This window comes from Rhipicephalus microplus, chromosome 1 (assembly GCF_043290135.1).
Source record: "Rhipicephalus microplus isolate Deutch F79 chromosome 1, USDA_Rmic, whole genome shotgun sequence".
NCBI classification, from domain to species: domain Eukaryota; kingdom Metazoa; phylum Arthropoda; class Arachnida; order Ixodida; family Ixodidae; genus Rhipicephalus; species Rhipicephalus microplus.
This window is the reverse complement of record NC_134700.1, coordinates 293,885,184-293,900,986: the sequence shown is the minus strand read 5'-3', so window position 1 is coordinate 293,900,986 and position 15,803 is coordinate 293,885,184. Positions and strand designations below refer to the sequence as shown.

The 15,803-nt window shown below is 45.0% G+C and overlaps 1 protein-coding gene across 4 annotated transcripts in view; it reads right to left on the bottom strand.

Annotated features, from left to right (window-relative positions):
• The window catches only part of Phax (phosphorylated adaptor for RNA export), a 37,867-nt gene extending 22,108 nt beyond the window's left edge, over positions 1–15,759 (bottom strand). Inside the window, exons 1-4 of one of the 4 annotated variants that reach the window (XM_037412177.2) lie at positions 15,621–15,759; positions 14,909–15,152; positions 13,898–14,348; positions 12,612–12,703 (exon numbers count right to left, since the gene is read on the bottom strand). In XM_037412177.2, coding sequence (XP_037268074.2) covers positions 12,612–12,703; positions 13,898–14,348; positions 14,909–15,121 — 756 coding nt within the window. In that variant the 5' untranslated portion in view covers positions 15,122–15,152; positions 15,621–15,759. Of the gene's footprint in view, positions 1–12,611; positions 12,704–13,897; positions 14,349–14,908; positions 15,153–15,302; positions 15,441–15,505 lie in introns of those variants that run through there. The other 3 variants (XM_037412174.2, XM_037412176.2, XM_037412175.2) reach the window with 3 other exon arrangements.
• Positions 15,760–15,803: the final 44 nt, after the last annotated feature.

Below are 15,803 nucleotides of genomic sequence, written 5' to 3'. Positions count from 1 at the left end.
GGAGGATGGGAGTTGAATGCCTTAGTCGACACCGGTGCTGATTATTCAGTGATAAGTCACAAGATGGTGAAAAAGCTAAACAAAGTTGTGACACAGTGGAGTGGATCGCAGATACGCACGGCAGGCGGTCACATTATTACGCTCCTTGGCAGATGCACTGCAAGACTTGAAATACGGGGCTTTATTTACGTGGCCGATTTCACTGTGTTGCCAGAATGTTCAAGGAAACTCATTATAGGAATGGATTTTTTGCGAGCTAATGGCGCCGTAATTAACCTGCGTAGATCCAGCGTGTCGTTTTCGACTGAACGAGCTATACCTGCGGAGGAATCTGAGGAACGACGCCTAACTGCTCTACGCGTTGTTCATGATGACGTAACTGTGCCGCCACGCTGCAGTATAATGGTGCTCGTAGAAAATGACGCATTGTACAACCACGAAGGCATAGCGGATACAAATGTAGGGCTGTTTTTGAACAAAGGTGTCTGCGTAGCTAGGGGTGTTGTTCACTTGACGAAAGGCCGTGCAGATGTCCTACTCACAAATTTCTCCAATGAACTTCAACACATCGCTCAAGGCACGGCTATTGCCTATTTACACGACTTCTGTATGGCGACTGAACTGTGCAGCTTAACGACATCAACCACTCCACCAGTGGCCTGGAACATCGACACATCCGTGACCGTCAATCAGAGCCTTCCGGACAGTCAAAATAACAGATTTACGCCTTGGTAAAAGAATTCTCTGATTGCTTTTCAAGTGCCTCGAAGGTCCAGCGCACGTCAATCACGAAACACAGAATTATAACGCAAGACGACACGAGGCCTATATGCCAGCATCCATATCGGGTGTCACAGAAAGAACGGGAAATTATCAAGAAGCAAGTAGAGGAGATGCTTTCGGATGATGTCATCCAGCCTTCGAATAGTCCATGGTCGTCCCCCGTAGTGCTCGTGAAGAAGAAAGACAACACACTTAGATTCTGTGTCGACTACAGAAAACTGAACAGTGTAACTAAACGAGATGTCTACCCCTTGCCACGTATCGACGATACACTAGATCGGTTGCGATCCGCAAAGTTTTTCTCCTCCTTAGATCTGAAAAGCGGATATTGGCAAATAGAGGTCGACGAGCGGGACCGTGAAAAAACGGCATTCGTAACACCAGATGGCCTCTACGAATTTAAAGCGCTTCCATTCGGCCTCTGTTCCGCACCAGCAACGTTCCAGCGAATGATGGACACTGTCCTTGCCGGATTGAAATGGCAGTCATGCCTAGTGTATTTGGATGACGTGGTGGTATTCTCTGCAACGTTTGACAAACATCTAGAGCGACTACGCACAGTATTGGAAACCATCCGGTCAGCAAAATTGACAATCAAACCCGAAAAATGCCACTTCGGCTTCGAAGAGCTGCGGTTCCTTGGGCATGTCATTAGTTCCGATGGTGTTCGTCCTGATCCCGAAAAGACAGCCGCTGTTCAGAGGTTCCCTACACCCAGAGACAAAAAGTCAGTGCGTCGATTTTTGGGTTTATGTGCCTACTATAGGCGATTTGTTGAAAATTTCTCAAAGATTGCGGATCCTCTTACAAAACTGACGAAAGACGACGTGCCCTTCACATGGGAAAGCGAACAACAGAAAGCTTTTGACGAATGAAGAAAACGACTACAGTGTTCACCAATACTTGCTCATTTTGATGAGACAGCCGACACTGAAGTCCATACCGATGCCAGAAATGTCGGCCTCGGCGCCATCCTTGTCCAATGGCAAAATGGTCAAGAGAAAGTGTTAGCCTATGCCAGCCGCAAACTATCAAAAGCTGAGGCTAACTACTCTGCAACTGAAAAAGAGTGCCTCGCAGTCATCTGGGCAATAAACAAGTTTCGACCATACCTTTATGGTAGACCGTTCAGAGCTGTCAGTGACCACCATGCTCTATGCTGGCTGGCAAATCTCAAGGACCCGTCAGGTTGACTAGCAAGATGGAGCCTCAGGCTTCAGGAGTATGACATTACGGTCGTGTAGAAATCTGGAAGGAAACAGTGATGCCGACTGCCTGTCACGCTCTCTCATCGATCCAAGTGTACCTGAAGAGGAAGACTTCCCGTTTCTAGGCGTTGTCGACGCATCCGAAATCGCTCAACTACAACGAGATGACCCGGATTTGCTGGCGCTTATAAAACACCTGCAGGGTCTCGACGTTCAAGTCCCTCGCATATTCTCCAGAGGGCTCTCCGCGTTCTGCCTTCGAGGAAGTGTCCTTTACAGGAGGAACTTCGAACCTAATGGTGAAACGTTTTTACTAGTCGTGCCCACAGCCATGTGAGAGGAAATTCTGCACGCATGCCACGACGAGCCAACATCTGGACACATGGGTGTGAGCCGAACATTCGCCAGGATTCGCCTGAAATACTATTGGCCTAAGTTGCTCGCATCAGTCCAGCACTACGTGAAAACATGTCGTCAATGTCAACGGCGCAAAACTCCATTCGTAAAACCAGCCGGCCTTCTCCAGCCAATAGACCCTCTAGATGCCCCATTCCAACAAGTCGGCATGGACTTCCTAGGACCTTTCCCGACATCGTGTGCAGGCAAGAAATGGATAGTCGTAGCCACAGATTATCTGATCCGTTATGCTGAGACTGACTCTCTGTACAGTGCGACAGCTGCCGAAGTCGCCAAGTTCATTGTGAACAACATAGTGCTCAGACATGGTGCGCCCATCGTCGTTATTACGGATCGGGGCACCGCATTTACTGCAGACCTAATGCAATGCCTGATGCGCATGACAAATACCGATCACAGAAGAACAACGGCGTATCACCCTCAGTCAAATGGCTTAACCGAACGCCTCAACCGAACTCTGACCGACATGCTATCAATGTATGTCGATGTTGAACATAATCAGTGGGATGAAATATTACCCTACGTAACATTCGCATATAATACAGCCGTTCAAGAAACAACCCACGTTGCTCCTTTCGAACTAGTATTAGGCCGAAGAGTGACCACCCCGCTGGATGCCATGTTACCACTACAGGACGAAAGCAGCTATCCACCTGACTTAGATGACTTCTTGCAAAGAGCCGAAGAAGCACGGCAAATGACAAGATACCGAATACGGCACCAACAGCACGTCGATTCTAGTCGGTACAACAAGCGACGCAGTGACGCACTTTATCATCCCGGTGACAAAGTGTGGCTATGGATACCAGTGCGCCACCGCGGACTCTCTGAAAAGTTTCTTTGCCGATACTTTGGCCCTTATGAAGTACTCAACCGTATCAGCAACGTCACTTATGAAGTCAGACCGCTAGACACGTGACTTCAAGACGCCTCAATCCCGCGGAAGTGGTACACGTAGTCCGCATGAAACCCTATCATGACAGATCGTCGAAAAACGAGTGAGAGTGCGCATGTATATTTTCACTGTCTTAAGCATCGGGACGCTGCGTCTGAGGAGGGGGATAATGCCGCGACAGGTTGGCCACGTTCAAGTAGCCCGCCGCAATCATCGTGGCAAGAGCACAAGCAAGACCCGACTGGCATGCGCCACGCGTTCGTGTGCTCCGGCAACGAGGAAGATAGTTGGATCTGTGCCACTCGGCTACTTGGACTTGACGACCATAGTCTTTAGAATCGTGGGCACAAGTTCGCTTTACTACGCTTGTTTTTTAACCTGTCTGCCTCAGCATCGCTACAATATCGTTGCATACTACATGAATAACTTCTTAAATGGGCATAAAATTCCAACTCCCTTTTAACATGGCTTCAGGAAGGGTCTACCGACAGTTACCCAATTGAGTACGGTCATTCATCTATTCACTTCTGTGTTTGACAGAGGTGGCCGAATGGACGTCATATTTCTAGATCTTTAAAAGGCTTTTTAATGCAGTCTCTCATGAAAAATTAGTCTGAAAATTACATCTCCTTGGATTTCCTAGCTTCATCCTGTCGTGGATAACTGCTTACTTACTACATCGTGAACAGCGTGCTGAGATTGATGGACATCTACTCAATTCTACCTCGTTGACCTCTGGGGTCCGCCACGGTAGTTGCTTGGCCTTCTATTATTTCTTATTTACTGTAACGACATAGTATATGCTAATAAGCTCCTGTAAATATTAATCTTTTTGCAGATGACTGCATTACTTTTAATGAGATTAGCACAGTTGAAGATCAGTTGTTGCCTAGTTCAGCATTAAACAATATTTTTAAGTGAAGCAACCAATGGGGCATGAAACTGAACTCTTAAGTCTGTGCTCCTGTGTAGTGATGATTGATATGTGGGGTTTAACGTCCCAAAACCACCATATGATTATGAGAGACGCCGTAGTGGAGGGCTCCGGCGATTTCGACCTTCTGGGGTTCTTTAACGTGCACCCATATCTGAGCACACGGGCCTACAACATTTCCGCCTCCATCGGATATGCAGCCGCCGCAGCCAGGATTACTCCTGCGTACAACTAGAAAAACAGTGCCGCTGAAATTTTCATACTGTATTGGCCAAGACCCATTGACTGAAGTTAATGAGTACAAATATCTTGGAGTTACCATTACTAAACCTTAGTTGGAGCACCGACATGTCTAACATCGCCTCTTCAGCTTATAGAAAACCATGCCTTCTTTGCCACAAGCTTAAGCATGCACCCTGTGACGTGAGAACTTTTGCATGCACGACTCTCTATAAAACGCCTGCGTCATTTGGGATCCCTTCACGGAAACCCGCATTGATGCTTTCGAAAGAATACTGAGAAAAGCCATGCGATTCATTTTTTTCTAAATACAGCCGCAATGACTCAGTTACTGAACTTTTACCCTCTAACGAATTTCAAACTCTACAAATGAGCCGTAAAATTTCCTTACTGAAGTTCTTTCTTCAATGATAAATTTTTTGTAGATCCCAAACCTTACACAACCCTTCCTGAAACTGGAAAAACTCGTCATTTACACTCCCTCACACTTTCTCCCTATCTTGCTACTCTTTAAGTATTCTTTTTTTTTCCCCGAACTATTGAAGAGTGGAACCTAATACCTTTTCATCATCATCGGTACTCGCCTGAATCAATACAGGACTACATCCTCACTGTTTCCTAATACTTTTATATTTATAGTCTTGCTAGTCGTTTTTGTTTCAGACTTTCGATTGGGCATTGTAAGTTTATTTATTTTGTATTTTGCCGCTCCTACTTGGGCCACATGGCCTGCAGTATGTTGTACATAAATAAATAAATAAAATAAAGTGTCCCTTCTAGAAGTATTTAGTATGGCTTTGTATCGGCTGGCCATCTAAACTTAGCCATTCGTCAAGTTGAGACGCATAAGTAACGTCTGCAACGTAGGCAACGACACTTTAAGTTAGCATAAACCTCCCTGAGATCGCCTGCAAGCACTAGCTCCCAGAAACATCAAACATGTTGATAGTGTTGAAACACTATCAACATCACAGTCGTGCCCAGAAACTTCACAACTTCTTGCATCCAATCATTGGGTACTCAACGCTGCGCTTCTCTCTACATTATATATATATATATATATATATATATATATATATATCCCTTCACCCAATTCACTACTGAACTTTCACCTCTTTAGTTACTGTTTAAGTTATTCCACTGTTCGTTCAGTGTTGGTTATGTCGTCTCTTTTTAATAGCTCTCTTGTACATGCTGATTATATACATGTTTGTGAGTTTGATTTAAAGTTTCTTGTGCTACATACCTCTGCATTACAGCTGTTTTATTTTCCCACATGTCTCTACGGAACGAACTAATCTGCTGCCGACCTCGCGCCAATGACGCTAAAGTGGCAGCTTGTAAGACATATTTACTACTGCTCTGGATGTGCCATTGCGAAATTTCCTATTTTGTGATTCTGAAGACACTCAGTCATTTCATCATAAAGTATGCAGTGATCCCACTGGGGACTGCCAATTTGGAGCAATTTTTGGAGCAAATTTTAATCTTGGAGCACTTTGGCAAAGTGAAATATTACTTTTGGGGCACTTTGGAATAGTAAAATTTTACTTTTGGAGCATTTCGGAGCAAGTAATCTTGCAAATAGGAGCATCCTGGAGCCCTAAAAGTTTCCTTTTGCAGCAATATGGAGCAGGTAATCTTGCAATCAGGAGCACCTTAGAGCAGTAAAATTTTAGCTCTGGAGCGTTTAGGAGCAGGTAATCTTGCTATTGGAAGTATTTTACAGCAGTACGTTTAGTTTTGAAGCAGGCAACCTTAATATAAGGAGCACTTCGGCAGAGTCAAACCTCGTTATAAAGAAATTGAAGGGGGAGTCGTAATTACTTCTTTATAACCATTAGTTCTTTATAACCATTAGTTCTTTAAACCATTAGTTCTTTATAGCCAATATTTATTTCTACTGACAATTAGCCAGCAAAAGAGAATGTACTCACTACCAAATATCACAGTAGCCCACTGTGCAAAGAAAAATGGCTGTTAGAAGGCTAAAAACTAGCAAAATAATATAGAACAATGTACCTTTATTTTCACCTAATTCGGCAAACCAGCTGGAAGATAACTTCGAAGAAAAATAGTTCATAATAGACTTTTACCGACTCTACTTCACGCGGATGACTGCTTTTTAAGCTTCAGCAGAAGTTTAGAGTCTGTCTTCGTCATCATCATATACACCAATGAAGCGGCGCAGCAAGTCTGACGCATCCAGCGCTTGCGCGGGCCTTGGTACGTCAGGTTCGCTAACAATCGGCTCCGGGGTGTCGACACATTCGTCACTGTCGCCATGCACCGCCGTCACCGCGTGCACAATTTTCGCATATGACAACTCTTTCGTTGTCACCATGTCAGCATCAGCACCGACGTACACGCACAAAGTTAGGCACAACGCCGGCGTCAAGGAGAGCGTCCCACGACGTCTGGGCCTGGTTGCCCGCGGCACCCTCACTAGCGACATCGCCGAAATCTTCTGCTACTTTTTTTTTCTTGACGCCGGACTCAACAACTTTCAACATTGCCGACTTCTGCTTGATTTTTATATTTTTTCGCTTACGTTTGCCACTGCTGTTGTCTATCTTGTGTCAGGCGGCGAAACTAATAGAGGTGGTGTTGCTATTCCACAGCGAACGACAAGGAACAAAGTCACAATCTCTGCCGTCCCAGAGTGGAGCTGAAGGGGAGGAGGAGGTCAGATGCGCGGGCAGGTCGATGAGTTCTACAGGAGAGGGGAGGCCGGCTGACACGCACGCTCACGCGAGTTGCTGCGCGGGCAAGTCCATTGGTTCTGAGGAAAGGGGCGGCAAGGAGACACACTCACGCGAGTATTAGCAGGCAGCACCCAGCAAGCCTAAGGCGCGAGTTTTGAATAGCCACAGCTGTGATGAGATGCAAACCGTCGCGCGCTATAAAATATTGAATTGACGTATACCAATATGATTAGTAAATGCTCGTTGTGGACAAAAGATGGTTCGTTATATCCGTTGTGAGGAAATTTTCCCTTCGTTAAAACAAGGTTTTAGATAGCGGAAAGGAACTGCAATTTCTAAAGCGCCAACTATCTTAGGGTGCTTCACAAGTCCGTTTTTTGTTAGTATGACCTGTTGTGTAGATAGGTTTTTGTTTTTTGACGCGCGTAGATGCTTCTTGTGTCCTGAAAAAGTGCTATCACGTGAATGACTCTGCTGCACATGCGTAGTTGCTCAGTCGAAGTGGGCTAACCTGTGTATATATTCGTGCCTTTCCTTTAATAAATCTTTAGTTGAGAGTCAGCGCTCGTGTTGTCCTATACTTCGTCTGCATCCTTCTTGCGCTGTGAGTTATCGAAAATCATCACCAACTAGCACAGACTTCCCTTCTTGTTAAGGTTTTAGATACATGGGCCTCTATGAAAATTTCAAGGAGAATCGTAATTGCTTCATTATAGCCATTAGTTTGTTATATTTTGCTTCGTTATAATGAGGCTCTACTTAACACGAAGCAGCGCGAGAAATGAACGTGGGCTCTGCCGCTACTTGACAGCGGTGCTCTTAACATGAAATCAATTGCACACGCGTGTGCGCTTGATTGGATGCCCTGGATATCGTCGTTGTATGGGATTATAACTTCCAACGGCAGCGTAATATCCTTGGAACGCGAAAATCTGATTATCAAACCAGTACTTGAGGCCTTTTGCAGTCTCTTGCCCTTTTTATTTTACAAAATAAACAATATGTTGTGCTTGTTGCATGTTGGTTTTGTTTCTACGTGTAATACCGTATTTACTCGCATAATGAGCACACTCGCACAATAAATGCATTCCCAACTTCAGTCGTCAAAATTTAGATTTTTTTCCCCCACGTAATAGACGCACCCCCTACATCCATCCACTGCAGTCCTGCTAACAGACACCTGGCGCCTACTTACCCTTTAAATCTCTTCCGTTATTTTATTATTATTATGCCGACCCCCCTCGGCTCACTCTCTCCCCCCCTTCACTCGCTGCGTGCCATATTGTTTTTCTTTCTATCTGTGTGCGGCACGTCCCCTGTCTTCTTTATCTGTGTGCCACAGCGGGGTTCACGAATGTGAGTGTAGAGACATCATAGCTGATAAGCACACAGCGAGCGAGAGTGAGCGAAGGTAACGAATCTGCCCGCGCCGACCGACAATCGCTTTCTGCAAATACAATACTTTAAGACCCAACGACCTGCATGCTATTTTCGAGTGACGACGATGGGATTCGCAAAGTGTCATTCGTCGCTATCACGCCTCAGGTTTCTGAAAAACCAAAAAAAGAAAAACACGCTTGTCACCCAGAAAAGATCGTGACCATTTCCGCAACATGGTAGCACACCTTATTCTCGCTTCCCTTGTTCGCTGCACATACAGGAATTTCTCATGTGGAAGTGAGGCGGCGGCTGTATTTTGTCATTAACCTTGTTATCGACGGTTTGTTTTAATGTTTCGAAGGTAGCTTGCTGCAATGTTGGGTACTTGCTTCAATGACAACAGCGTGGTCATGCGAAGTTGCCGTGAAGTTGGCAAAGTGGGGGATCTGGGCGCCCCTCGAGATCACAGCAGATAATATTGCTGCGGCTAAACTACTGCGAGAAAAGATAGCTGCAAAACGCTTTTATGGCGTGCGCGGACGGCGCGGGGACAGCTTGCAGAAGATAGCGCCATCAACCACCGAAGATGAGTAAGGTGCAACAAAGAACTTGTTTCCAAACAGTGTACGCATGCGAAAAGCTAAGCGAACTAACTTTTTTATTGCATTACTGCATTTTTTGCTCATCCCCAAAAAGTTTTCATAATATCTGCCCGCATGACAAATGCACCCCCAACTTTGCTTCGATTTTTCGAGAAAAAGTGTGTTCATTACGCGAGTAAGTGCGCTATTCTTAGCTGCAACCGGGCTACGTTTGCAACCGGGTTTCATTTGCGATTAGAGTACATATCATATATATGGCGTTGGCGTGAGTAAACCAAAGAATAACTAACAACACTACGATCACCGTCATGAACAGTGACATATCTTTAGCCTTCTGCTATAGTTGCGTTTATCGGTGATTTGGTTGTGGTACCGCCGCAAAATGAGGTTGAATTGCATTGCTCCGCAGAAGTACTGGCGGCCAATTTTTCAAAGCGGCAACAACCTGTTCCCAGGAAGGTAAAAAATTCTCTCAGGCTCAACCACTGTCTCTAGTAATTAAAACATTATTTAATGTTATTTAAATACTACTACAATCACAGTGTCTAGTGATTTCAAAATTTCTGACGTCGTTCCGGGAGCCACATAAAATTGCTCAGCGAGCCGCATGCGGCTTGCGGGCCACAGGTTGCGGACCTCTGAGATAGACGGTTTGGAACAGTTTACGTCAATTTTATCAGGTTGGCACAGCAGATCTCGTTTGGCGCACTTTGCGCAGGAGTGGGATTTCCCGAGTATGCAACCATCACCGTGTTAATGAGCATATTATATTTTGTTGTTTTGATCTTTCCTGTTCTTGAGCCAGAAAATGCCCATATTAAACCAATAAATGTTTCTTGGACAAGTTTTGCCTGTGGAGTTGAAGCAGTTTATCTTACTTTTGTACAAGGTTCGAAGAGTGAAAAAAAGGATAGAAAACTGGGACAGTGAAGCAGTCCGCTAATCTAAATGATGCTTCACTATCTATCTCACTTCTGACTTTCTTTCTCACATCCTAGATCTCACACCAGAACAGAAGAATGCACAGCAACCTATAATAACAAAAAAGTATTTTAAGTTTTCGTAAAAACTTCATACTATTGCTGGCCATTTCTTCATTGAACATCTGCGTGCCTCGTCCATTGTACATGAGAGATGTGGAAATTGAGGCTTGCCTGCCGCCATTGCGCAGGCTTTGTTGCCTATTTCTGCCATTCTCATGACCTAACATTACTCTCCTTTCCTCCGCGGTCCACCAGTTCCAGGAGAGCGGGAGTGGCGTTAACCTCTTTCTCCCGTAGCCAGACGTCCACTGTGGCGTTGCGCTTAAATCTCCCGTGACGTTTCGCGCGTGTGCGACGGGAGTCGGAGAACCTCTCGGGATAGTAAACGGTGAGCAAGCCTATTCTTTCTCATCTGCCAGCTACGTTGTTCTTGGAGCTTGCTCGAAAATTTTGCCAACGATGCCTTGTGCCCGCGGCGAACGCTTACCTTTCGTTGCCCCTTCCAAACGCTAGGCCGAAGAGTGGTGCAGTGTGTTCGCGCATAGCCTTACTTTGCCGAACCGTGCCTCTCGAATCCAACGCGAGCGGAGTTTGCCCTCGGTCGAGCGATTGGGCCCTGTTGTTACTGATTATGAGAGCATGCAGCATAGTTGGGAGGGACCATTTTTCTTCAGCGTCGTGCCACTGCAAGCCTTTTTGCCTGCAAAGACATGCTCGCGACACTTGTGTATTGTAGTTTCGTTCGTGATGTGGATAAGCCTGTTTTGCCTTTCGCCGCCTTTTGCAGCGGCGCTCTACTGCGTTTTTGGTGTTGCTGCAGGCAATAAAGTGTTGCGCATTGTTTCAGAGCAGTACTGCGTACTTACTGCGCTGCGCTCGGCACCTTAGCTGCCTGAACGTGCGTGTGCAGCAGCGTTAGTCACGCCAAGTGACGGTGAACACGGCCCTGTGGCTCTCCAAGACAGAACCCACGCTAGTGGCCATACTCTTGCGGGATATGTGTACACCACAGAGAACACAGCGAAAAATGAAAAGTTCGTGGAAGGAAAAGAAGAAAGCAGAATGCTGTGTGAAACTACAAGGTGGTGGCAGAGTAGCACACATCGCCTGGGAGATTTGACGGCGATGAGTGCTCTGAATCGAACCGAACGTAGGATTGCGCTCTCTCCAGATTAGCAAGGAGTTTGCCCCAAACTTCCCTCCATTTGCAACATTTCACATGAGACAATGCCTGTGCCAGCCAACATATCGAAAAATGGAGACATATATACTGCTGCACTCAAATTTTGCATTAGAGAACTACAATCGGGGTTCATAGCACCTAAGTGAAACAAATTCAAGGGTTTTCAAGGACTTTTAAGAACCTAACAAATACTTTTCAAGGACCAAAAATAACACTTGAAATCTCAGAAAATGACAACACCACTTTTTACAGTGCAAAAGTTTGTACGTTTATTTGTATGGCTGGCACCATGAATGCACTTAAGTTACCATGGGCTGTAGAGTCACTTTCGTGTTCTCAACGTGTTTCATACTCTTCATGTGACTTAAGATCAGACTACCCCATTGATGACACGTCGAAGGTCTTCCTACATGGGAAGACTGCTTGATGAGAGTTTAACATATCCAGTGCAATCAACTCCCTATAAGCAGCAATGCATGACCGAAACAGCTGGAATTTGCACTTGCTGGGCCTAGTTCCACCACAAGCGACGCGACTGCGGATATCCCTGCACACTTGCACAGCCTCCACAAAAAAGCCAGGCTTAGCTTCGTTGCTGCTGTAACCACGCAAGCGCTACCACAACTACAATGTACTAGAAGAGTACACTGCACTACAATACTGCACTATGTCTAGAAAAACGGATTGTATTGAATAGTTCGTTGGCTTGAGAGCACATAGTGGCCTGGCAAGCAAATAAAAAAATATGCTAAATTATGGCTTCGATTGACGAAATTCAAGGGCTTTTAAGGACCTCAAACAAATTTAAGGGTTTTCAAGACCTCTAAAATGCCATTTTGAAATTCAAGGGTTTTCAAGGGTTTCAAGGACTGCTACGAACCCTGATCATAACAGTCGGTGAATATTTTTCTCAGAGGACCACTGAAATGCAGATGTAGTGTACTGCTATTTTTATAGATCAGAACTGGTTCAAAAGTTTCAAAAATTAATCTGGGGGGGGGGGGGGCATAAGGTCGGACTTATTTTAGCCATTTCCAGAAAATCTGGGTTGCATGGAACCCTGTCAGAAAATTCCTGCTCTGCCTAGTCCCCTTTGAGCCACGACCCACAGACCCCTTAGTGTTCTGAATCACTCTCTTACTACTTGAAGTCTTGCACTTCCCTAGCATTGAAATTGTTAGCCACCTTCTGCAAAGAATTCGCACGTACACAGCCCAAGGATAGGTTGTTTTCCTGAAACAGTTGATGCGTATTATTGGGCAAGTGTACGGCAATACTTACCCTTATCAGCAGACCTCCTGTCGCTTCAACATCTTCTGTCATGCACAGCAGCTTGCGAGACCGGGCAACACCAAGAACTTGTACAACCCGTTCTTTGATTTTGAAAAAGAAGAGAAATCACAAAAGTTTCTTAGAACCTATCTTTAAAAAGCTAGCCTAACCAAAACAACATGATATATTACATTAAACATACACTATCATAAATAAGCCACGGTAGTAAAATGCGGTTTCAGAATATGCGCAAGTAAGAAGTGTTTGTGAGCCAGAAATACACAAGGATGAAATGCAAGTTTGAAGTTGCTTAAAAAAATGGATTAACAGAGTAGCAACAGTTTCAATTTGTAGACCTTTTATAACGCGAAATAAAGAATTTACTCACACTGCATCTCTGCTCTAATGAACAACAAATTTTTATAATCACATACCATAAACACTCATGCAAAAGTATAGCCTGGCACTTTTTACTGAAACGTTGAAACATCAGAGAATTTCCATTGCTCCATTGCTACAGCAGGCTACCATTATGAATATTTATCATAAAACAAAAGGAAGCACTGCAAAAGTAGTTTTGCAGGAAATATTGCAGGCATCAATACAGCTGGTAGCACGTGACATGCATGGCTCTGCATACCTCCACAGGCCTAAACTGTCCACCTTGTTTTTGCTTTTACGTTGCACTAAATGACCGAAGAACATTTACAGAACAAGTGTCATCTAAGCTGCATGAGCTTGGTAAATAAAGAAACAGTAAATCAGGGTACCACCTATAATTTTTAAAGCCAAGTTTATTCTGCTATACAAATATCCTGTATACAGGGACATCTTTGTCAAGTGCGAAACTCATTAAATGCTGAGAAAAGTATTTTATTTTGACATTAAGGTTGATTTTCACACGGCGCACCTACTGACACCAACACTACCAGGCTAGAGTAACAATTCTGGTAACATCTTGCACCAGTTTTGGCATGTCAGGTACCAAACATTCAAAATGGCTGCTTGTGCGTCACCACTGGAACCATGAAGCGAAACGGCTGTGGAAACATCGAGATATTTTGCGGGAGCATGTGACGAGATTTTCATACTATGTTAGACATCATGGTAGAGTAGAAGCTAAAACTTGATTTTAGAAACATATTGTAATCAATTATTCGGGGTGCAATCACACTTACTAGTGCATTCTGTAAACTCTTGTGGGCTCGGTGTTTTATTTGGCACAGAAAAAGGCCAATTGAAAACTTTCATGTATGTACCCCTGATGGCTCCCACAAGAATGTGAATCCACTCACCCACAAGCTCCACATTGGTCTCTTCTAGTCGTGCTACTATGTCTGCCGCTACTGCAGCTTCTGATTCATCATCCTCTTCGGATGTGCTTGACTTGGAGCTGTTCGACTTCGATCGCCGAGGCCTTCCAGCTCCACGAATCTTAGGACTCCGTGACCTCGAGGGCCGGGTGCAGGCACGCTCTCCCAGCCGGTCCTTGACTGATCGCTTCTGGCCGCGAGGACCAAGGTCTTGAATGTCAACAACGTCGTGTGCAGTGACGCCGTCCTTATCAAATAGGTCATCTGGCTCAACGGGATCTGGCCGTGTGTCAAGGTGCTTTCGAGTGAAGTCGTAGCTCTCACAATGCCGATCGTTTTTCCAGTTGACCATCCGAGACGACTCCACAGAGACTTGACCCAGGTCTTCCATGAGCAGCTGCTCATTGATTACCGCACCCCATACATTGTTTACCTGTGTGGGAAAGCAGAACACAGGGAAACGGGATTTAAACATGCAGATTTGTTGTATTAGGTTACACTGGAACTTAGTACGAATGCTTCAGTGTGTTAAGTTACACACAATCCACAGCGAAATTATGCATGCGAGAGTGCAAGAGATTGAAGCAAAAACAGTGACAGCAAGGAGGTTAGAGATAATTAAATTTAATGACCTCTGAAAATCGCACAACTTAAAGCACAAAGGGAAACCATGCAGCAGGATGCTTGTGAGGTACTGTGCAGTAAATAAACTAATGTAGAAGCAAAAATAACAAAAGCAATGCACTAGCATTGTCGCACCAGTCTTGTGTGTCGACTGGTATTCAATCATAAAACCACAGCATGTGCAAACCAATATCTGGAGTTACAAAGCACACATCTATAAGTGAACTTGCTAGCATACAGAAGACGTTCACGCCAGGCAAGTAGTTCATCAATTTTTTATTACCATTATGATGGTTTGGCCAAAAGTCGAATCAACGGACAAATTAGGCAAGGAAGTAACCTCGCGTTTCAGAGTAGGTAAACATTTACCTTTTTCTTCTTGAACGGCAGCGACTGTTGTTGCTGTACATCAGCTAAAGCGGCACGTTTGGAAAAATCGTACCCGGCCTTGGACACGGCATTCCTGGCCTTGTCAGTTGCCTGTCGTTTCCATGACGTCTCATCATCGGAGTCGTCTTCCGACGTCGAGGGGGCACGGTCTTCGCGGTAGCTGGCCACAGTGTTCGCCACCGACGCTTCCATAGCACGATATTTTGGCCACGAAAATGTGTCACTGCATGTGAACAAACACATGGAAGATACGACTCAGCGTTTACAAATTATTACAAGTAATACCGTAGTTGCACAGTACGCAAGCATTTGAGATGATGACGACGACAGTAGTGAAGAAGTAAGTCGCAACAATTAAGCAACGACAATTTACCTATTACTCGGCTAATGCCGTGCATTTGGTATGAGCCATCAGATGAGAAACGTGGAGTATGCCACTCCTTACAACAACGGAAAATGAGTGTCAAATGCAGCACAATGCTTTTGAAACGCACGCGAGACGCGCGCAGCAACGCTGCACTTGGCGGTTTCGGGTTATCTATGCGTAAGCGCAACGTAGGCTGCGAACGAACTTACAGAAACTATTTTCAGTACATTAACCGAGCACATAACTACACGTCTGTAGGGCCGGTATAACAAATAATTATCCGTGCGCTCGCCTCGGGTAGTTAGTTGAAACCTCCGTGGTTACCCGCTCGATCAATGGCTTGAATCTCGATGCAGCTGATGTACGACTGCCAAGGTTTGCTGCATGGAGCGGCGTTGTTGTCGTTCCCGCCTTCAATTTTTGCACAACAAACAAACGCGCATTAAGGTTAGGGTGTACTAACTGACTCCACTGCTGAGCGCCTACAACTTTTTTGCGTCACTTAAT